Source organism: Limulus polyphemus, unplaced genomic scaffold (assembly GCF_000517525.1).
Source record: "Limulus polyphemus unplaced genomic scaffold, Limulus_polyphemus-2.1.2 Scaffold300, whole genome shotgun sequence".
NCBI lineage: Eukaryota > Metazoa > Arthropoda > Merostomata > Xiphosura > Limulidae > Limulus > Limulus polyphemus.
In genome coordinates this window covers 465,113-490,404 of record NW_013665910.1, presented here as the reverse complement: position 1 = coordinate 490,404, position 25,292 = coordinate 465,113, and the positions used below count along the sequence as shown (strand labels likewise).

Sequence of the window (25,292 nt, the reverse complement as noted above, 5' to 3'; positions counted from 1 at the left end):
TGTTCTACTACTGTTTACCATCATTACTGGAGCTGTTTACCATCATTACTGGAGCTGTTTCCCATCATTACTGGAGCTGTTCTACTACCGTTTACCATCATTACTGGAGCTGTTTACCATCATTACTGGAGTTGTTCTACTGTTTATCCAAAAGACCAATTTTATTAATATATACCTATTTAAAGATACTAATGTAATTTTTCAATCTACAGCTTATCTATCAAAATATTATTTTCAAATTTTAAGAGACACCTGTTAATTGTTAAAAGAAATTACGATAATTTGTATATAAACCTTGTAACTATGACGGTCTGCAAATTGAAGCAGTACCTCATTATTTCTATCATAAACTAGGTAAGCACACTTTATAACAAAATTATAAAACAGTTTCATAAGATAGGTATTATATTTAGATTAACTACGCCGTTTTTATTCCATATACAGTTAAAGAGTGAACAAATATGCAGCAAGGATAATACGACATTTGAACAAACAGTACAGCTGTTCCAGTTTTACCTGTTCCAACATATCTTTAGGTAACTGGTCTTTGTGGTCCATATCTAAAATCATTTTACAGATGTCTTCATTCGAAAGTCTTAACTTAGACAAGAGTATCGTGCAATTTTGGGCTCTCCGGCCGTCGATCACAGAGAATTCCCTCGATCGAGGTGTCATTCGTGACGTCACTGATGTTAGATCTTCGACGCTGTCATTACACTGTGAAAACGGGAAATATGCTATTTAATAGTATCAGAATAACAGTTTTTCAATACCAATCAATAACTTCGTCTAAAAATTCAGAACTTAGTTATTTCATTTAAAGTTGTACTGAAACTATTTTTTGAACCAGACATTGTGTTATACTGTCGTCTTTTCATGATAAATGCGCCAAGGCCTGACTTAAGATGTCATTAGGCCCTCTCAGAGGCTCAAAGAAGCCTGGGTCACTTATATCTTTTGAGGTCTCTGGCTATAATAAGAGTAAAAAATGATGACACATGAAAACAAAATAAGACAATCATTAGCCTAAAAGAAAAGCGAAACATAATTTGAATATTTAATTTGCAGTTCTAAGCTGAGAGTGTATTACATTTTGGTCCGATTAGAAGGCAGATAAAAATAAGTCGCGAAACTCAACAAATTAAAAAAAAACCAAAAAACAATTATTTAAACTTGAGGTCTCCTTTGAGCTTTAGGCCCGGGCCAAATGCCCCCCCCCCTCTAATTGACCCTAGATGTCATAGATAATATTGTAATCAGTAATCTTACCTGTTGTTTTTGGTAAGCAGAAAACATTTTATCCATTTCATTCAAATCAATATCTTTGTAGAGTTTTGTATCATCCAATTCCATCCACACTGTCCCTTCTAGCTTATTCTGGCGGAAAAAAACAACACGCCCATTCAAATTGTAGACTAACCAGATGTATTTCGTGTAAAATGCTTTAATAAACGTTACTGCTTTTCTTATTTTTCATTACAAATAAAACGTAGCAATATCAACGGGGCCGTATAAATTGCGATGAGCATTTTATCTCACTTTAATGAGAAGTCTGAACTGTTTACTACTTTCATTTTGTGACTTATACAATGAAAATTTGGATTAAAACGTATTTGCACAAAATACTCGCCAATTTCTCATTTATGCAATGTCTCAATTTTTTGTAAAACAGTATAATTTTAAAACACTATGAATAACCGAAACGAAAGTTCAACAAAATCACGTGATGATCTCGTGAGCCACTGCAGAAAATAATATAAAAGTCATAAATAAATACGAAAAATAAATGTTACAATTTAAAGATGACGAGGCATTAGAAACCAATAGGCTAAATTTTATGATAAAAATTACGTTAACTGCAGATGTCTAAAGACTTGTACTATATAAATAGCGTTTCATAGAATATTTTATCTCTCATAGTTCGTCTCAACTGAGAAGTTCTGGCATTGAACGACAGTCCTCTAAGGCAGTGATATGCGGGAGAGGGAACAAAAAGTAGATCTGAAATGCTATTTTTACACGTCTTTCATTTTGAATTCGCAAATGGAGAAACTAAGAGGAATGTGAGAAAAAAACATATATAATTAGCATGATTTTTTAATCCCAAATATAGTGAATAGTTTAAACAACAATATTCTTTATTAATATTTTTTAATAATAGAAATATAAAGCATGGTTTGGTTAGTTGGCATCTTAAAACACTTCCTTTTTCAAGAAAGAAGCAGCAAATTTTTTCGTAAAAGACAAAACTGCCATAATATTTTAACAGCAAACTTTGTAGCCACCATTGTTTGTTTGTTTTGAATTTCGCGCAAAGCCAAACGAGGGCTGTCTGCGCTAGTCGTCCCTAATTTAGTGCAAGACTAAAGGGAAGACATCACCACCTACCGCCAACTCTTGGGTTACTCTTTTACCAACGAATAGTAGAATTGACCGTCTCATTATAACGCCCCCACGGCTGAAAGGGCGAGCATGTCTGGTGGGACGGGGAATCGAACCCGCAGATTGCGAGTCGAGTGCCCTAACCACCTGGCCATGCCACGTCTTGTAGCCACCATATGGCTGGAATTAATGAAGTTTATAGTGATGCTATTAAAATAAGGTATATAAATTAATAGTTGAATGAAAGTACAAAACCGATAAAAAAATATAATCTGACGCATTTCATTAAGTATCGAAGTAAAAAAACAAAACAGGAATGACAAACTAATAGCCACCTATCGGAAGCATTGCAAACTTTAGAGTATAACGAAATTATTTAACGACTACGTTTATGTTCTAATAATATCTAAATTACTTTTGTATCATATAAAATGGGTTCCTATTCTATATTTTAGACATCTAATTTTCTTAAAAAAACAATTTATTTGTCAGACATTAAAAATTTCTCATTTAAATACAAACAAATTTTTCATTATTTTCCAATTATAAAGCACGATATATAAATAACCTTGAATGGAAGATATCTGACACACAATTTTTGGTTCGTCGAATAAAGTTTAACAAGAAATTTTTGAGATAAAGATTTTGAATCACCCATAGTATTTCACAAAAAAATTAAATCTTTTAATGAACACTAAACATCTAAAGCAAAATGTAAATGTTAATTGTGAATAATCTAACATAATGTAGTAAATTTCAGGTTTAGTTATTCTTACCTCGTGAAGTTTGGACCAATTGAAGGACTTCAGAGGATTTGATGATAAAGGAATATTCTTTTTAATTGGTGTATACGGTTTAACATTGTTAGCTCTACAAGAAAGAAGTGGTGGAGGAGGAGGGGGTCCACCTGGAAATATAAATACAACTTTAAATTAAGTTTTTTATCTTTAGCATGACATAATTTAATTTATGTGTAGCATTAAGGGAATTATATACTTGTAAGGCTCAGAGAGAAAAAGTTTCGTGTTTTTGTAATGTACAGTGTATTTATAATGCACACAAATAAATAAAGTCTAATACTATCAATTGTATATAGGCGTTTAAATCAGCACTACATATGATTGATGGAAAATCGTGTAAACTAAGATCAAGATGTTTAGTGTTGCACCCAAAATAAACCAATATTCATAGCAAATTTCAACGTTATAAATTTCATACATGACAATTAAATTAAAATATTTAAAAATAATGCCATTTGTCAACAAAGTATAAAAGGTGTAATTTGTAAAAGAAAATGCCTGCAGTCAGATCACCCTGAAGTGTTGGGGATATTTCATCTATCAGACATAATCAAAAAATGCACTGTTGAGAAGCAGTAAAAAAGGCATATTTATCAAATCCAGGTTTTGTTACTATTTGACACACGTTTCAGTACTCTCTATCTAGAACCTAGACACGTGACCATGGGTTTCCTTTTTCGGTGTTTATTTCTTGCAGGTACACCTACTTTTAAGGCTGTAATAAATAGTAATTAAGCCATCTACATTCCTATTCTAAGGTAATGATGTCTATTAATAGCGAAAGGAGTATATTTGTTACATAGCTTAAACAAGATTTGTTTTACTGTTTGAGTAGCGCCTCATTTGATAAAGCGTGAAAGTCTGTTCGGGGGGGGGGACTCTTACGTGTTAAGTGATAAAAATAAACACTTTTGATTGATGCATTTGACCATGCCTAAGGTCTCGTAGATTAATTTACTCAATACTGCCAAAAAGAATTTATATTTGAGGGTAGTCTGGTAAAAATCCTAATGAATAATAAAATCAAATCGGGTATACGCACTCCCCACGCTTGGTATTGCTGGCGCACAAAATATGGATAATAAAAAGGAATAAAAAGTTTCATAGATTAATTTACTCTAATCTTGCCTTAAAGAATTTCAAGTACTGCGGGTATTGAGGATTTCCACTTGCTGTCGCCTTGAGGAAATATATGAGGACTGTGTTTATGGTGGTGATAGTTATTTCAAGACGTAGCAGACTTAGTGTTCAGATTATTAATTAAACATGGCAACAAATCCTACCTTATAGCCGCAACCACCGTAAAAGAGTCTAATAAATTGTGAAAACTTGTCTCGTAGTTATTAAGGGTTTAACATCTAAGCCCTCGACTTTAAATTAAAACATTTTTGGTTGATATTATTGTAAAAATATATTCCTTTCTGAAAAAGCTCTTTTTGACTTTCCTAACAATTGTTTTCCTTTAATTCTTTCTGTTGCCTTCAACAACAATTCGCAACAATCCAGTTAAGTGTAAACTGATTGAGAGTAATGATATAAGCTCGAGTCAACAGAGCAAAAAATAAAAAAGATGAAGTGAAGGGAAAACAAAACAAAACACCAGTCAGTTTAACTGTTTTACTTGATTCTGTAATACGTTATCATGGCTCATAACCTATCAATCTGCACTGGTTGGTATTGTTGGATATGTATGTGTATTTTTGATGATTTAAAATTAGTTTGGCTAAGTTTTATAACACACATTTTAAACTTATTTTTTGGAAAAATTCACCGATCACAAAAAAAAAAACAAATATAAAAAATATTACCCACCATCCTTTAGCCTTGTGATGAGCTACTCTAAGAGTAAATAATGTAATCTTTGTAACTCATTGTTTGTCTTTTTAACAATGTCTAAAATACTAATATATTTAACTTTATTGTGCTGTCGTGTTAATTATCAAACAGTGAAGGTTTAAATTTTGATCATATACTTAATGTAATTTTACTAAAGGTAATGTTATCAGTTGTAACTCATATAACGCTCAAGTACAGTTAAACAATTTTGCGACGTTAAACGTATCGTAAAAAAAGTCTCGATTATCACACTCACCTAAACTGTGAGATGCAACTGAAGGGGGTGGCGGAGGGGGAGGAGGAGCTGCAGATTTTGAAGCACTAATCTCTACTTTAGTATCATCAGATAGACTTCCGTTATGAATCAAGTTCGACACTTGGGTGCGCTGCTGTTGTTGCTCCGACTCGAACTATAAAAATACAAGATTAATAACCTTGGATTTCCTGAAAAAAAAAAGTTTATTTTTCTTAACTATGTCCGTTTTCGCCGTTTAACGATTCAGTAAAACTAGATCGTTGTTTTGAACCCATGATGACTTGAAAAAAGTACAACTACGACACTCAGCAGTGTTCAACTTCGTATCCCAACCGCGCGTCATTTCATGAATTTATAAAAATATTTCATTCTACTATAACTCATGATTGAAATTGAAGTTAGGAAATACGCAAAGTCAATTAAGGTATTATTACCTAACTTTGTATTCTTTTTTAAAATACAATTAAGTTTACTCAAAATAACGATTTTAAACTTTACACAGGATTAAGTTTTTGTGTTTACATAGTAACTGATACCATTGATAAATTACAAAAGCAAACTACGAAGCCTACTTAAATCAATCTTTCTTTAAAAAAATACCTATCTCGAAAAGGGTTGCATTTGTGTGAAAAAACTTTCAAGATCTAATAAAGATTTTTACATTTACCTCTTGAGATATTTGTTCTAATTTGTACTCTAATTCTTCTATCTTCTGACAAGCCTGAATATGACCAACGGTTTCTCTTTCTAGTTTAACGTTCATCTTCTTTACAACTGCCTGAAGATCTTCCTATGAAATAGCAATGAAATGAATCGTGAAGAACTGGAAAATGTAATCAAGTCAAAATAAACGCTTTCTTTATTAAACTATAAAAAGTTCTGCAACAGTAAGATGATTTAAACAAGATAAAACTCTTAAAAGATCATATGACTAACAAATTACAAATATATACAGTAAACAAAGTTAGTCAAATGTAGCATAATTTACATATTCTTAAGAATAAAGTGAAATTTCTTTGAGTTGATGTTCAGGTCTTAAACTACGTGATTATTTTTTTTGTAAGTTGAATTGTCGTAGTATTATCAGACAGACAAACTAACTTGTCGTCGTTAACGGTATTTTAACAAGCTGACCAACCTAATTTAACCAATGTACAATGCAACAGCATTGACATGAATTATCTCCACAGTAAAGTGAAAGAAAAATTTTAAATAGACCTTTATTTCCTATTCATAATTCTCTGAGAAATTAACAAACATTTGAATTGTAATAGCTCGTTTTATATAAAGAATGGTATCTGTTATCTATTCAGCAAAATATTTTTCATACAGTAATTGTTTAACAAAACTAGCACATAAAAACTATGACGTCAAAAGAGAGAAATATACATTATACATACATACACACACATTATATATATGTATAATCAATGCAATAGTGAGGGTGAAATGGAGAGTAGGGTTAATAACCTTGTTTTGTGATCCGAGAGAACATGTTTAAAGCAAGTAAAACTAGAACAATTATCTTCTCTGAACGTTCGGAGGTGGGGACTAAAACCCAGTAGCTTCTCTCCAGCTACTTCTATGATACATAAGTAGGTGTTAATTAATGTTTCTATTTGAATTCTGAATTACATATTAAAAGTCTTAAAACGTAAAGGTAAATTACTATAAAAATCTTCATGTATTTATTGTTTTCAAATGTTAATAATTTTCCTTAGTTGTTCTACCACGTACTTATCTTTTCACAAAAGATCATGGAAAGTACAAACAAAACAGACATGATTCCCTTCAGATACAAAATTAAAGTCTTACCAAAATTAATCTGAGAAGTTTAAAATAAAACAGTTAAATGTTTTTCTCAGCCATGAAAATGATGAACTACAAAACTACGCTGAAATACAATTAGTTTTTTTTAATATACAAAATAATCCAGAAATGGGTTAACCAGATGAGCCATTAAATGGATATTCAGATTAGGCCTAGTCAGTAGGTAGACAATATTAGTTTTATATAATTATAATGTTTAACACCTGATATGAAATTAAAACTGATTTGAGGAGCTTATGTTTTAGCAATATATGCTTATCTAAAATGTAGATACGTGTATATTCGTATTTTACAAAAGACGAGTAATAAATTTAAAACTTAATATTGATTTTAAAGTTCGGTTTTGTCTAAAGTAATTTCGCCTTTTTAGGTAGGAGATTTGGATGATGCATCATAATAAAAGGTGTTGACCGCGACCTATGGAAAGTTTGTTCTTGAATGTTATTAACGTTTTATGTTTCGTGCTCCGTTCTCACGACAATGGTCTCGTTAACAGAAAACTATGCTGAGTAAGTAAGTTTAATAAAAGATAAATAACCACATATGTACGCAGAACCCCTTATTTTTATGATCTAAAATATTCTGCTAATTTAAGTCTTAGCTACCCATGCAGTGCTACAACAGAATGATGATTTGTTGACTTTTAATTGGATGTTTGTGGATTTTATGTGAATAGCCATGTAATTGTTTAACTTACATTTCAATTGCTTTCAGATTTAATATCATAGCACATATGTTTTTATTTTTTTTTACAAAATTTCTGGAGGCATATTCCCCCCCACCCCGTAGGATTAGTATGCTTTGCGCAATATCTATTGGCTTTCGATCTCACAAATTAGAAACCCCCTTTCAAACATTGTGCGTACAGGCCTGATAACATTATTTATTTCTGAACCAAATCTGATTATTCTATTGGGTAAACTAGTAATAGAAAATTTCTCTAAAAGCAAAAAACTACCTTTTCTTGCAGCTGTTGTTCAACTTCTTGTTCCTTCTTCGAACATTTTAGGAATAACTCATAATTCTCTATTTCCAAAGCTTCAGCTCTCTCTTTCGCTGAACGGACTTCTTCTTCTATAGCCAAACTGTCGTTATTTACAACATAAAACTCACTGAAGGCCTAAAAATACACTTTTTCTACCATAATATTTTGATACTCCACATAACTATAGCTAACGAAAAATTATAACAGTTTGTTCGTTTTATAAGAAGTTTAATGTTCATAAATTTTTGTCCGAATCAACGTTAAGTTAACATTTTTTGGCAGGAAACATAAGACCTCATTCATCAGTATAATCGTGAACTTCACAAAGTTATTTTGTAAGGTGTTTTAAAACCACTAAACACTACACAGTTGTGGAACGTTTGGCTGTGTCCAAATGACGTTCACACTAGGTAAGAATACATAGTGTGCATTTAGTTAAAACGATAGCAATTTATCCAGTATATAAAATGTAGAATTCTTAAAGATGACAGTAAAACATATTAGAATACAGAGTACAAGGCTTCAATATGTTAAGTACAAAACTCCTAAAACACATTGTCACAAGTTCAGCAAATGAAGTGAAACGGTTACAGAAATTATTAAGACTCTCAACCAAACGGTTGTACTTTATGTTTTGAACACGATTCTATTCATTTGAAACTAATGGATTTTAATAAAGCTTACAGCTTAACTATTTCGTTTACGTTGATTTCCACATGGGACACATCTGGGTCTATTCCATTATCACCCTGTAGGACTATCTGCTGGACAATCCGGTCACACAGCAGCCAATGTTGAGGCCAGGCACCATAATCCACTAAAAGGGGGGAGGGGGAGTACAGAAAAATATTCCTTAGGCCTAACACTAATCACAATTATCGTCATCTGTGTAACGTTTTTCACCATTTCATAAAAAAAGTTATTCGTTATGAAGCATTATTCAAATATAAATAGTACAATAATTATTAAATTGTTTTTTTTTGTTAAACTAAGCATTTCGTTTGAAACATTTCAGCCTATACAGAAATAAAGCTGGTCTTCAGAAAACAACAGATTAAACATCAATAGCAAGTTATTAGTTTATAATAAATTTTAACCAACTATAAATATTTTATACATAAAATCAATTTTACTATAAGGGTTTTGTATATATGTCAAATCCCTTTTACTTCTGTAATTACGTAAAGATATAATACATTAACTTGTACATCCACTAGAACTATGGTTACAGTAGGTATGACATTTAAGTAGTAGCTGTATAAAAAGTACAGTTTTCTAGCTTTCTATAATACAGATGTTCCCCTTTTTTTCTTGTGGTAGCGAGCAAACAGATACCTCGAAACATATTTTATTTACAAACATGGATAAAGCCTAAATAAATACACAAACTGCATGAGGTCCAAAACTGCTGTCCTTACAGTTTTGTTTTTACTAAAATACAGACAAACAGTGGCCTGTTTTTACTGACATCATGATGTGAAAGCAATGTTTGCTACTTATGGGTTTACAGACAGTGTTAAGACGTTACTTTCCTTTTTACTAACTATTCGAATATTTACGAACGGTTGATAACCTTATTGACATCACAGCAGCCAAAACTTGAATAAAGCAGTATGACGCCATGTAAGGTAAAATGTAAATTAAGCTAAAGATATATATGGCGTCACATCACCCCAAAAACTAAATAATACATGAAGATATGATGACATGTTTAAGGTAAAATGTAGGTTTAAATAACTTAGACACCATGTATATCTAATACGAATACATTTATCTTTGACTTAACTTGGTGAAGAAATTAACAAATTAAAAACTCCTCAAACAATAGACTATCACGACCTCCGACTGAAAATGGCTCAACGCAAGTATATTTCAGTCTAGTTTTAGGGTAGAATAAGTTATGTTGAAACGATTTTGAATATGAAAATCAGCAAGTCAAGTGACAATCACAGCCGTGACAACAATGAGCCTCTTCCAATGGATATTGCGTTGACTATTGTCAAGATGTACAGCCGTCAGATAGAGCACGACTGGACGTAACGACGTGGTAAAGATCCACAACCATTATAATATAACGTACTCAATCCTCTGTACTTAATTAGGGATAAATCTTATGACGATTTAAACTAGCGAGGTTGCGTAGAATGTAGTTCATCTATTAATTTATCTTGACAACAGTTACTATGCTTACTTGGAAGTAAAAGGCAATGTGTCAGTAAAGACAGGAAATGTGGGTAGGCGGCGGTGCGAGCAAGTTTTTCTTTTAATGCTTCAAATACTCCTGTCGCACTTTTCGTGTCCACATGAGCCTAATAATGACAAAGAAAAAGTTTTGTAATTCATAATGCGATAACATTAGATTTACAGTCAATGAAATTTCAGCTAATACAGCTTCATTGAAAACCGCACCTTGCAGTTCTGAGACTTTTTTTTTTATGGTTACTTTTCTATATCGTTCGAGCACTGTAGATAAAGCTTTCAAATATTTAAAATATTCAAAACTAATAATATAATTAAACTGGAAACGTTATGCTATGTACACACACACATCTATTAAAACGTCATACATTATTTCCATAGATAAAAACGTACTTTCAATTGTCGTTATACATCAATTCACAAACAAGTAAAGTAATGAATACTGAAAAGTTTCAGGCTTAAAATTAAACGATATTCTAGAGTATTTTCCAATAATTCTTAACTGATTAAACAGTACTGCTAACAGGGAGAAAACCTAACCGATAAAACAATGTATTATTATCTTTATAAGTAGGAACGTAAGATCGGTATATTTGAATAGTTGTACTCTTTGCCTATTTGATTTTTTCCGATTTGTCTGTATAGCTTTTTTAAATGAGAAGTTAACGCTATTACAATGGAACTTTTATTTTCTGTTTAATACCGATCACTAGATAACAAATACGTACAAATAGAATATGAATAAATTACCAACAGTTAACAATACACTTACCACATCAAATTTACGAGCCAGTTCTTTTTCATCATCGTTTCGGACCATCTCAAATATATTAAGATGCCTATCGAAAAAATTTAAACAAAATATTCATCGAAATGTTTTTGCGAAACCCACTACAACACTTTATCATATATAAGTGTTAAAATTACACACATACACAGATATTTGTGCCATCGAAACCTATAGATAAATCTACTGATATTTATAAAACTGAATGAGACCCCCCCCGATAGTTCAGTGGTAAGACTGAGGGCTTATAACACTTAAATTCGAGGTTCGATCCTTCCTGGGAGCACAGCAACGTTCAAACTGATGTTTATTTTATAGCATGTTCTCTCACAGTGCTAATTGACTCATCTTAACCTCCGACTTATCTTAACCACACTGTTTACGAACGAGTTGAACTTAGAAATCGTCGCATTTAGAAAAAACAAGCAAATAAATTCATTAATATTTTTAACCGTCTTACAACTTTATAAAACATCTAAATTAAATGGCTACACGATTTCTTTTTTAAAGTTTTAACTAGCTTAAGTTTCCTTTCTATGTGGCTTTCTGAACATTTTTCACTTTCACGTAATAACATTTTGATTCGTTAAAATCTTCTTGAATTATTTTATTGGCCAAAAGTGTTGTAAGTTAAAACAGGAGAACAAAGTCATTAAACCAATGTATATCAAACACATTGTATCACTTAAGATAAACACAACATGGTGAACATAAATAATTCAAATGAATTCGCAGATGAACAGCTAATAAGGAAGTTATCATGGTAATACTATTTTTTTATTTATTGTACATTTATTCTTTACATTACCACAATAGCAGTAGCGTTAAAAGCTGTCCTGAAACACGAAAAATACTATTGAAAAAAAGTGTTAAAACGAATAATATCTTTCTAATTACAGTGGGAACTGATCAAGCTTTGTTAGCAATAAAAAAAGTTACTTGTTGAAAAATTAATTTGCAGTGTAGCATTTTTTTTTCTTGCGTAAAATTATTCATTTTCGAAACTTAAAAACTCTCAGTCAGTGGTAGAAAATATAAAATTAATTTCCATTTTTTTAAAACCAAATCAAAAAATGTAGATAGCAGTAAAATTATTGTATTGTTGGTTTTGGAGATTTTAGGTAAATTACTTTGGACACATTTGCTATAATAATAATAAAACCTTTAATAACAACCATTTTTTTATGTTAGATTCAAGAACATACAAGTAAACTTTTTTACTCTTTTAACATGTTTCTATAATATAACATTACGACTTTTGGCCTACATCAAGAAATAGTAATGGTCTCAAACATGTTTTTGGTGATTGTTGTTGCTGTTTATTGGATTTCGAACAAAGGGTTATCTACGTTGGTTATCCCTAATGTAAGTGATAGACTTATTGAATAGTGACATCTGACCGTTACTCTTATAACGTACTCACGGCCCCAAAGTGTAGAACGCGATTTTTTTGTTTTTATAGTAATGGGGTACGAACCATGGTTCCACAGTCCAACATGCTAACCACTAGGTTGCACTCAGCCCATGTTTGTCGAACATCACGAATAAACCTTCTTTATGAAAAGCATTTGTGTCAACAGTTAAAATAAATATTAATTACTATTATTGCTTTAAAATGTAGTAGAAGTTTTGTAATATTATTATGGGGACGGTTAAACCGAGTTGGCAACTACTTCTACTTTGTCATATTAATTATAAAACTGTAATTATAATTAATAATTCACCAACTTACAGACTGATATTAATCTCTCCCTACTTCAGTTCATGCTCTTCACCCTTACACTGAAGCAAAAATAAGAATCTCATTTCTGATGCTAACGCACTCGACAGAATTGAGCCAAAATACTAACCAGGAAAATCTGTGGAGTCCTTAATGAAGTCCTACAGTGATTTAGAAAGTCTGATGAGAAGGCACACTCCTATCGATTTAAAGTAGTTTACACTGTATATACGTTAGAGATATGAGGTGAAATCAATCAGTGACTATAAATCTACAGTCATGCATGACCGATTCCACATTGTGGCTGTAACATTTAGATGACAGACTCTACTAGTATCAGAAGACTAAAACCAAAATTCAGATTTCCACTTGGTCATATATTTTCAAGTTGTTATAAGTTTAGGCACGTGAGGTTTATATTGTGTAGCTATCTTCAATTTTAAAACTTTCCAAACTGATTTTTGTTGGTGAAAGAATATAAAATTAATTTTGTAGAAAAACAACAACAATTCTTAAGCACGTTAATTTAGAGATTTTCCAACTGTTTAATGTATTACTACAAACGTATTTTACCAGACTAAATCGAAGCTATGTAGGTAATTGTTATTTAAACTTTTAAAGTGGTTGGTTCTCACCAAACTCGAGGTAAAATTAAAAATTATTTGAAGCTGAAACATTAGGTAAAAGTAAGTGCTATTTCTGAATTCTGAGTGAAAAAAAGGGTGTTGGTTTAATTTATGAAGTGGCTAGTTATTGTTGTACACAACAAACAAATAACCAGAATAATTAGTGCAGGATTAAAAATACATTCAAAATAACAATTTAAAACTTCACGAACGAGACAAGAATAATCCGTTGACGATGACAAAAGTTGAAAGAGCTAAAACAACCTTTGGTTCTATAAACCTAGAAACAACAAAACTCCAGAATTGAGGAAAAACAAGACAGTTGTACGTTTCACAAATACATCATTTATTCACGACCTTCATCGTCAGGTAGCTGATGAAGCCTTTTCTGGCGAAACCGTGGTCGTGAATAAATGGTGTATTTGGGTCTTGTTTTTCCTCAATTCTGTAATTATGGAGTTTCACCAAGAACCGACGGTTTAAAGTATCAATTCTACAGAACAAAACTAACCTATCAAGAGTCCCATTCTCATAAGTGCGTAGCTTATCAATGACAGGCTGAATTCCCAGCATCAAAAACTCGTATCGCAGGTGAAGACGAAACTCCAGGTGATCTTGTCCGGGTCCGTAGTTGATAATGGCATTGATGAAAGACATGATAGCTGTATTTAGTCCCACTTTTTCCTTGTAAAGTCCAGTACTCCGATCCAAATCATTCACTATAGTCTATCATGCAACAAAAGTAATACAGAAATTAGGTCTAAGTTTAGAATTTTTAAAGTTTGAAGAACATTGGATATTTACTGCAGGATTAAAAATAAATTCAAAATAACAATTTAAAACTTCACGAAACATGTTGAATATAGATATAATTATGGCAATATTTATAGTTTGATTAACATGAAATAAAGAAATTAACTTAAGTAGGAAATAACTATGAAATACACATTTAAGAACAATAGCCAAATTAGGTTCTGAAAATCATTAAGCTATCGAAATTTGCAACTTATGAATACACGAACAACAAAGTCTTAGAAATAATTGTTGCCTATACAATAATAATAATAATTTGACAATTTTGTTATACCAGAGTAATTTCCTCCAAGTTAAAAAAAATACTTAAATAGGAACTCAAAAAGTTAGATTGTCTTTTTGGGAGCTGCTAAGAACGTCAGTATATATTCCTTTTAAAACATTTACATGGAAAACATAACATACTTTGAAACACTCTATGTATGTATTATACATATGTAGGTTACTTTGTTTAAATATCCGCTTAAGTTTAAACTTTATAAGGATGATCATCAGATCCACTAAACATGGATTCCGCCAGGTGGTCTTTTCCTATGGCATAACCAGTACTACCAAGAATCAGGGTTAATTCAAATACATACACTTTGGTAAGTTCAATAATTTATGATATAGAATATTATAAGAATATTACAAACATCATGAAAAATCTAGTTAATTGCGTATATTACGAATATTTGCTCAATAACTTCAGTGGTTTGAAAACTACAAACATCAAAAAAAGATAACTTATAAGTAGTAGTATTTTTTTATATTATTTCATATTATAGAACTTATACTTTGGATTTCGAAGTGTATTATTTAGGGATTACAAATACTAGTTTGAATAATTTTGTCCCAATACATCTGTTGGCCAATCCTTGTGGTTAGAAATGTCATTGTACTAAAGGTGCATCCAAACAAAAAAGTTAAACATAAAGGCTGAGTTGAAATGTTAATAGCATAAATACTAATTATTAATTTGTTTATCAAAAAAAGTTTGATTTTGTACAATCTAAAAAGAAATTGATTTAAAAGATCGAACAAAATTAATAAGACGATTTTGAAGAAAGAACAAAAGCATGATTTCTGAACAAAAACTGAAATTGATTTTGAGTAACTTTTCTTTAAGCGTATCCAAATTAAACGTTTTATCAAATAATACCCTAATAACTTAAGTTATAATCTGGGATAAGTTATAAAGTGGGATATAACAAGTTAAAAGTTATCATATAATATGTTTAAATAGACTTTAATTCGTACCTGAAATCTCGTTCTTTCGTACGCAAACTTCTGAAAATACAACATTGCTTCTAAAACTTTGCGATGACCGCCGGGAACCAAACAAACAGCCCCCAAAATTTCCAACACAGCGATTTTAGCCTTGATGTTATCTGTAGCAAGACTCCGAGATATGGTGTTGATTGCTTCAGGGTGGGCTAGAACGTGGGATCTTCCACTCTGGGAAATAAAGAATTGAGACATTTATCCTTATAAACTGTCGCGAATTGATATCTAAACAAAGAAAGAGTTGAGTCATTTGTCCAGTTCTTACTCTGTCGTGAGTTGGTGTGTTAAGAACAAATAAAAAGTTGAGGCATTTGTCCAGTTCTTACTCTGTCGTGAGTTGGTATGTTAAGAACAAATAAAAAGTTGAGGCATTTGTCCAGTTCTTACTCTGTCGTGAGTTGGTATGTTAAGAACAAATAAAAAGTTGAGGCATTTGTCCAGTTCTTGCTTTGCCGGGAAGTGTTGTAAGGAAGAAAGAGTTCATACATTGTTTAGTTCCAGCTCTGTCGTGAGTTGACAATAAAGAAAGAGTTGAGGCACCTGCGAGTTAGTGTGTAAAGAAAGGGGTTCAGAAACCGTCTCGTCACTACTATGCCGTGAGGTAATGTATAAATAACAAAATTAGTTGAAATGTTCATCTACCGTCAGTTGATGTCTGAAGATAGAAAGAGTAGAGACATTTGACCCGGTTATTACTCTGCGGTAAGTGGATGTTCTATAGATAAGTTTGAAACTAACTAATTATATACTAACAATTGAAAGTCATATTAGTATTGTTAGGTTTTCTATACAAACACAAAAGTTACTCTAAGGTTTGCTAAGTAACAAAGTGTATTAGTAACGATGAAAATTATTTTGTTTATATTTTGAATAATAATAATGTTGATAATAGAAGATCACATCTGGTCATCGGGTTTTAACAATTAGAACTATAAGAACAATTTTATTTTTTAAGCAATACAGCAGAATTCTTGATATACGCTTACCATACAGTAACAATACAATGTAATACTCAAATTTAAAAAGATGTGTTTTAACCAATACTTCAGTGACTGGAGCAAGACAAAAACACATCAGCGTTACTTGCATTTAGTAAACAAACTTACAGAGTTGTTCATCAAAGCCTTTACGCAACCGATCACAGATGTGTGGATGGCACTCTCCGATGTGTCGTATTCCATGTTCGTGAGAAAATTCAACAAGCATACCAGCCCATCTTGCTCCAAAAAACGCATTACAAAGCTGAAAAAAAATTATACTTTTAATAGATACACAATCAAACAAGATACACACGTACTACACTATTCAATGAAAGAAATGTGCGTCTGTACTACCATACAAGAAAAACAAGTAGACACGTATACGCTAAACAAACAAAGAAACGTACGCATTTGTATTATACTAAACAGCTGAAACACATATACACCTATACTGCGCTAAACAGTCACAGAAATGTAAAACTATACTACACTACACAATTAAAAAATATGCACCTATACTATACCCCTTCAAAAATGTTCACGAACTTTTTTTTACAAATCGGACAAAAGGTACATCTGTATTATGTTAAGCAATCAAATAAATGTACACCTGCACCACGGTACACAATCATAGAAATGTAAGCTTATATTGTGGTATTCAAAACAGGGGCGTAGGGTGACTCCACGAGTTGATTGTGCAAGAAAACATTAACTACACCCATTTTTATTTTATTTATTGTTTTTATTTTATATATTTATTATTTTTGTGAGCAACTACTTTCCCACATCTGGCTGTAGACAGCGAAAAGTGGCAAATATGTGGGGCATTGTGGGCTAGAGTACCCACATCTGGCTGTAGACAGCGAAAAGTGGCAAAGATGTGGGGCATTGTGGGCTAGAGTACCCACATCTGGCTGTAGACAGCGAAAAAGTGGCAAAGATGTGGGGCATTGTGGGCTAGAGTACCCACATCTGGCTGTAGACAGCGAAAAGTGGCAAAGATGTGGGGCATTGTGGGCTAGAGTACCCACATCTGCTCCGTTTTTTTCTTCTTTCTTCTAAGCATGTAAGGCCGTTAAAGTTGAGGTTAAACTGGATAGACGGTGTATTTTCAACGCAATTTGGGCTTTACTTTCGCCAGTATCTCCGAAAACCAGGGAACATTATATAATGTCCCACCTTATGATTCGTGCGCCAGTGTTGGATGTTTATTTTGTGACTGCAGTTTTTTTCTTTCCACTCCATAAAATTACATTTAACTATATTTCATACACATATTATTTATGTGTGTTTTGGGGGTGGGGTGGGGGGAAGGGCCCCCTTCAAAGAAGTTATGAAATGTGATGTATACGAGTCCTTTCATTTGTAGATGGCCAACATATTGATCATTCATATTAAGTTCTGATTAGAAGCAAGTTATGTACATAGATCAAACTTAAAATCGGACGACTGTTAGCCATATAAATACAGCGATATAGACCGATCATGGTTAATCTACAAAAGATTAAATATGAGCAAAATATATCTAAATTTCAATGGGATGTGACAGTGGGCACTTGTCTAGTAGAATAGTCTTAAACAAAGAAATATTTCTTTCAAAGCATCTTCTGTCACAGGAGTCAATCAACAGTGGCAGTTACAAGGTAATATGTCTGCCAATTGGTAAATTGTGGCTTGCCTTTAAGATGCAATAAACGTCATTATTTTATCTCTTAGCATAAATTATCTGTCGTGATTGGCTGAGAGCGCATCACGTGGTATGAAACATTTTTAAATGTTGCATTGAAAACTGGATAACAACTTGCGTCAATGTTGCCCAGTTGTCGATGCCGTTGCCATATATGTATACGTCGTAGCAGAACTTTACAAACAACTCTTAATAGCATGGTGAAAACACGCTAATTCATTTAGGCCAAATTACAAACAATTTGCTCAAACCTGTAAAATTAATGTAGACATATCACATGGGATTAGATTTTAATTACTCACAGATGAAGAGCTGCGGAGTTGTTTAGATAACAGAAATTTGCAGACACAGTGAAAACACACTGATTCATTTGGGCTAATTTACAAACAACTTCGGAAATCTCTCCAGTATTCTAGGCAAATTTTGTGCTAAAGTTATGCGATGTGTACTGTTTACTTTAATTGATATGATCACATGATGATGGGTTGCTATATTGTGACAGAATAAAACAATTATTGACTGGTGATTTGGGGGTAAAATATAATTTGTTGCCTTCATAATCAGTCAAAAATTTAATAAATGTTCATTGTATCCCCAACTGATCGATTCCTGCAACAGTGATCAGGTTTTTCGACTATCTCCAACAGATTTATATGTAAACATAGACATCTAAATCTTAATGCATGCCTGTGCATTTATTTGTGGATGCAGGCTTGTTCGTAATATTTCTGTCAATTCAGAACAACAACACCAAAAACACAGCTATTACGAATGTACATTTAATACCTGTTTGGTTGTGTACGTAATGCTGTTTTCAGATTATCCAGAAGCTGGACTCTAAGTGTAATTTCCTCCTGGTCTCTGGGAAAAAGAAGCTAAAAAAATAAAGGATAATATTTAAGTTATATTTGGCTTTTAGGTTTAGTATACTAATCTGCACACAACATTTCACGTGCAGGAGAAAAAAGAACAACGTTATAGGAAAAACTACAAAGCAAACGTTGTTTTCCACACGAACAACACATAATTACATTTCCCAATACATCATATTCCTTAGTTCTACTAACTTTGAAGACAAATATGCAAATGTTTCAATAATAAATAGGATAGTTTGTTGCTTTATTTTAATTGTTAAAATTTGAAATTCAGAGTATTTATGGGGATTAGAGCACGAGTTTGCATACATGAGAGGCTTGGGAAACAAAACAATGATTGTACTTGGCAAATTGCATGTACGTTATAAAATATATTTAGCCGTAGTTAATATGATTGAAAGATAAACTTGATAAAATTTTAATGCTACGGGTTTCACGCGATATCTAGTCATGATTGTGACTTTTTGTGTATACCAAGAAATAAGTTTTGCTGTCCAATATAGAGAAAAGATAGTTATAATAGTTAGATTATGAACATTTGGCGTTGCTTGCTAGTTTTTCATAAAACGTTGAACAAAATAATAGGACACTACTTAATCGTCTGTTCCAGTGAGATATTGTCTTTAGCTATTTGAAAAATAAATTTTAAATTATTAGTTGACACTTTGAAATGCTACATTAAACCGAAAAGTTCGACACCTGATAATAGTCACTCAGTCCTGCCAACACGCAGATGAAAATAAACACATTGATTCACACCTGGCCTCATTGGTGTCCAAAAGCAACAACAACAACAAAAAAATTGAAAAAAAAGGCTGAACTAGGTTAAATAATAATTTTTCAATTTAAATTGACCTTAAAAAAGTACCCAATATAGACCCATGAATATTTGTATCTGACTTCGCTGTGATCTTTTTTTTGAGTAAATGTGTCACAATGGAGATTTTTGGCGAAGGCCATAACGTAAAGGGCATACACTCAAAGTTCAATTCCAGTAATTGTAGCTGTTGCTGAAGAAAAATTTAAAGTAGAATAAACAATTTTGAAACTTTCAGGAAATTGTTGATTAATAAATTGGTTTTATTTAAAGCTAATTTTTAAATAATAAATGTATTTAACTTTGAAATATGTTTCTGACACGATTATAGCGTTTGACTAAATTCTAGAAAATTCAGAGAAAGATTGTTGACTAATTAACCAAATCAGCTTGTTTAAAACTCATTTAAGTAATCGAGAAACGACAACTGGCTCTATTAAGCCAAGAATTAATTTTTTTTTATTTTTGCAGATGAATAGCTGACTGAACTTACAATTATTATATTTATGTATGCAACTCACCATTGACATGGAATTTATGTATGAAACTCACCATTGACATGGGATTTATGTATGAAACTCACCATTGACATGGAATTCACCCTTTCCACATAATAATCAGAAAAATGAGCCGATGACGACTCTTGTTGTTCCTAAAATTGGAAATAAAAATATTTACATTTATAATTGACTTTCTATAATTAGACTATAATAACTTAGAAGTTTTGGCTCAAGCCAGCTGTAATTTTCAACTTTCATGAGAAATATGATCAGAATTATTCTACGCACACAGTAGTAGGCCGATTAACTAAAAGTACCAAGATTTCATAAATGTTTTGTCCGTTGTTTTTAAAGTTGTGCATAAAACAACGATAATAGCCAGAATGATTCCACTACAATAAAACACTTAGGTGTGATATTATAGGTTACTAATCTCGTACTAAGCTAAGACTGAAAAATCAAAGTGTGTGTGAATGAATTAAAAGTATAATCATAATTTTTCGTTGAAGATGCGCCGCCAAGAAAAGTTTTCCCACAGACAAGCGTTGATTTTTCTATTCGAAATCACATTACGATTAAGTAGGAAATTAATAGATAGTTTCCTTAATAGTTTTATTGTAATTATCGAAACTAGAATAAATCCCAAACTGCACTTAAATAGATGTAATTTATGATGTAATTACTCCTACCGTTTTCTTGCTTAAGTAAAGCTGCCATTTCTTTTCCGGTGGTAAGCTGAACATGATTTCCTTTTTAGCTGCTGTCAGATCTAATTCTTCCTGGAAACGTAGAATAAAGGTATAAATCAAGGAGCAGAATATTTACGCAAGATCTTTGCCAGCAACAAATAAAACACTAACTTAATTTTTAAATACTTATATACATTTACATTTATTATATACATTTGTGTACATTTATATAACTTTTTAAATAACAGGAATAGTGTTTTACTTAAACCTAGCATTATCTACGAATGCAGATTTTAATTACTAGTTTGCAATCATCGTAAGTGCATGAAAACAACAGGTCCAATTTCACTCACGAGTACAGAAAAGAAATAAACATGTTGTGAGGAATAGTTTGTTTGTTTTGAATTTCGCGCAAAGCTACACGAGGGCTGTCTGCGCTAGCCGTCTCTAATTTAGCAGTGTAAGACTAGAGGGAAGACAGCTAGTCATCACCACCCACCGCCAGCTCTTGGGCCACTGTTTTACCAATGAATAGTGGGATTGACCGTCACATTATAACGCCCCCATGGCTGATAGGGTAAACATGTTTGGTGGGATGGGGATTTGAACCCGCGATCCTCAGATTGCGAGTCGAGCGCCCTAACCTCCTGGCCATGCGATATTAATTAAAGAACTTAGTTACGTCAATCTCTAAGGTTGCTTCATAAAAATGTTTCATCTTAAATCTTTTGATATCTTTACACGTTCGTGAAGCGACGAGTTATGCACATACGTAGATGAGTTGTTAACTGTAGAATTGTTAACGTCATTTCAATCCAGCAATTCCCTATTTATTCCATGGCGCTTGCTGCCAACCACTTTCGTAAACTTTTGATTCGTCAACAGTGACCAAGAGATGGCGTTGATACCCGAATGTTTCAAATAGTTCTTGAGCCTAAACTTGATATGAACATAATAACTCACTCATACTCAGAATCTCTTAAGATTCAATTAACTTAACTAATGTTAAAAATAAACCACAACTACGAATGTAAATGATGATAAGATCCCATCGCCATCTCTGACCGACTAGCTTACTAATGTAGCGTATCGTTCATTCGTGACGATTGTTTCGGTATAAGATCTATTAGAGTCTCCTCACCCCGCTCGTGATGTAGATAAGAGGCTGAAGTTGAAATTTGAGATTTTGGCATTCATATAGTGTAATTGTTTACAACACAAGTTTTATATATACGTCATAAACTAGTTATTAATATGCTCGATAATATTTTTCAGTACCACTTCATGTTAGTAGATCAGAAAACCACAGGAAACAAATTACTTTCCGACGCTTAACACAATGTTTAAATGGATCAGTAATTTTCTCAGTTTATATTATGTTTAAGAATAAACTTTTATGCAACTTAGGCTATCGAATTTGTTATAACAAGTTGACGAGGTTACAAAAAAGGTGGGGCTTTGAACTACCAGATAAAATATATCAATCGTTACTATTATACCCTAGTGTGCCAAATAACAGATTCAAAGTACGAATTTAATCGAATTTATTTAAAATAGCAAATATAGATATAGGAGCAAGTTAGGGGAAATAAAACATTCTCGCATATAAGGAGCGCTTTTTGAGTGAAGAAAATTGACATAAACTGTTTATATTAGATGTCTATTTTGGGGTAATAAACTGTTTATATTAGATGACTATTTTGGGGAAATAAACTGTTTATATTAGATGTCTATTTTGGGGTAATCCACATATGGGTATTAACATTTTCAACTTACAAGTTCTTCAAAATATTAAGAATTCGATTGAGCCACTTGTATAAAAATAGGATTCGCCTGCGACATAATAACGAAATAAACATACTTTGTTTGTTCTTATTGATACTTTGACGAGTAATACAATGTTACAAGTGCTGCAACAAGATCTTCACTGCTACATAATTTCATAAACTTATGATATAGTAAGCCTATCCAACATGGGCGTTGTGAAATGCAACCAAGTCCATATCTTTTCTATTTTTTCCCCTCCTTTATTAATTTCTTGAACCGGTATAGTGACTTCAAAGGTCAGTCTTCAGTACTTAATGTTACTGAGAATCTATAACAAAAACATTTAGATACCGTTTTTCAACTAAACATAAATAATCTAAATCAAACACACATATTTTCTAAGTGTACAAACATAATATACACCATGTATAAATTAAGTACATTAAGATGCTCAAAAACGAATAAAATTATTCAGAATTTATTCAGTATACTTTCCTTTTTAAATTAAAATCTTATTTTTATTACATTCTCTATTATTATTATTATTATAGAAATGCAATTTATTTATTTTCCATAATTTCACACCTCTTTCTTACTTTGTCTTTTCTGTAAGTCTTAGTAACAGTTTTCACGGTTTCGTAATTCCTACTGACTTTACAAAACCAGTTACTTCCGCCCTCTCACTTCTATCTATTTAACACTTGTGCCAAAAAATGTATAAAGTATTTTTCGAAAAATAATCTTTTGTGTTTTATATCACATATCCCAAGTGGCAAAATATGAAAATATGGTTCTTTTGGAATTTTAATTAAAATGTTTGCTGTCATATAGAGAGTTTTTTTTTTTTCGTGACATGTAATCTATGTAAATTTATCCTTATTCTTAAATTCATCGTTTCACGAATATATCATTCAGCACAGTTTACACATTCTAAAAGATATGTCACGTTTTCAGAATTGTAATTAAATGAGCTATTATCGAGATACAAAATTTCTTTATTATTGTTCTTTATTGTTTTGGTAGTTTTCATGTTACCTAAATTAAATAAAGCACAGTTCTTTCTTTCACAGCTGAAAATACCTTGTTTAAAATAATATTTTTTTAGGTGTATTCAATAATCTATAAAAAAAATTAGGTTGTCTTCTTGATTAAATAATTTTATTGTGTTTTAATACATCTTTCAGTTTTTTTTTTTTATATCTACCGTTTGTTTTGACTGGGTATTAACAAATGAAATATCAATATGTATATTTGGACAAAAAGCCACAATATAACGTATAATATTCTGTTTAAGTTTACTAATCTCTGTTTAAATGTTTTTATTAAAAAGTTACTCTTAGCAATTTCAAAACCTCTTAATATAGTTTTTCTAAATAGTGACACCGAACTAAGAATTTTTTATTTATTTCTAATTATCTGTTAACTCTTGTTTCTTCATTAAAAACCAAGCGATATAATCAAAAGGCAAGATTTACAGGAATATTCAATTTTATATGTTTTGGATGATGACAAAAAAATATATACATATTGATGCAAGTTTGTGGGTTTGTAAAAAATGTAAGAATTTCATTTTTGTCGAAACACTTACCAATACTTTCAAAAAGGACAAGACTTTATTATTTCTTTCAAAAAGCAGGTTGATTTTCTTGTATATTGAATTTAACATTCCAACAAACTTTCTAATATCGTTAGTATCTTCCCATATTACAAAGGAATCGTTCAAAAATCTATTCCAAAACGTTTTTGCGTGAACTAAAAAATTCTCTTTAAAATTATTAGGTAGTATATTTGATAACTGTAATTAGAAATATCCCATAGTGATATTAGCATAAATTGGAACAATTTTGTGCCCATTGCGCTACCAAAAATATGATGAAAGATTTGTTCCTCATAAGTAAAAAAAAAAAACATTTTTAATACAATATCTAAATCTTTTAAGATAAAACCTTTATTAAACCTGAGATGAATTAATTCTTAGCATTTATCTAGAAAACCTTCCACAGCTTTAAGTCCACGTCTACCACGTAAAAAGAAACAAAACTGATTTTCTTCTAATTTTTTGGCAATTTTTCAACAAATCCAAAATCGCCCCTAATAAGACTCGGAATATGAGATAAAAAAAAAAGGTTTAACAATATGTCCAAAAAAGTCACTTAAATTTTTAGTAATTTATTACCTACTACAATCGGTTGGCTGGTTGTTTTGAATTTCGTGCAAAGCTACACGAGGGTTATCTGCGCTAGCCGTCCCTAATTTACAGGGAAGGCAGCTAGTCATCATCACCTACCGCTAACTCTTTTAACAACGAATTGTGAGATTGAACGTCACATTATAACGCCCCCACGGCTGAAAGGGCGAGCATGTTTGGTGTGATGGGGATTCGAACCCGCAGATTGCGAGTCGAGCACTCTAACCACCTGGTCATGCCGGACCCCTGTAATCGGTCTTCTCAATATATAGGGAGGTTTTCACTACAT

General features: G+C 31.9%; 1 protein-coding gene across 1 annotated transcript in view; it reads right to left on the bottom strand.

The window, feature by feature from the left end:
• The window catches only part of LOC106457176 (disheveled-associated activator of morphogenesis 1-like), a 97,012-nt gene that overhangs the window by 17,008 nt on the left and 54,712 nt on the right, over nucleotides 1-25,292 (bottom strand). The window contains exons 3-17 of the mRNA XM_022383016.1: nucleotides 21,049-21,138; nucleotides 20,443-20,511; nucleotides 18,954-19,042; nucleotides 16,607-16,742; nucleotides 15,474-15,671; nucleotides 13,933-14,147; nucleotides 11,061-11,127; nucleotides 10,281-10,398; nucleotides 8,774-8,906; nucleotides 8,063-8,189; nucleotides 5,942-6,064; nucleotides 5,275-5,428; nucleotides 3,159-3,289; nucleotides 1,270-1,377; nucleotides 517-717 (exon numbers count right to left, since the gene is read on the bottom strand). Of these exons, the coding sequence (XP_022238724.1) occupies nucleotides 517-717; nucleotides 1,270-1,377; nucleotides 3,159-3,289; nucleotides 5,275-5,428; nucleotides 5,942-6,064; nucleotides 8,063-8,189; nucleotides 8,774-8,906; nucleotides 10,281-10,398; nucleotides 11,061-11,127; nucleotides 13,933-14,147; nucleotides 15,474-15,671; nucleotides 16,607-16,742; nucleotides 18,954-19,042; nucleotides 20,443-20,511; nucleotides 21,049-21,138 (1,959 nt within the window). The remainder of the gene's footprint in view (nucleotides 1-516; nucleotides 718-1,269; nucleotides 1,378-3,158; nucleotides 3,290-5,274; nucleotides 5,429-5,941; nucleotides 6,065-8,062; nucleotides 8,190-8,773; nucleotides 8,907-10,280; nucleotides 10,399-11,060; nucleotides 11,128-13,932; nucleotides 14,148-15,473; nucleotides 15,672-16,606; nucleotides 16,743-18,953; nucleotides 19,043-20,442; nucleotides 20,512-21,048; nucleotides 21,139-25,292) is intronic.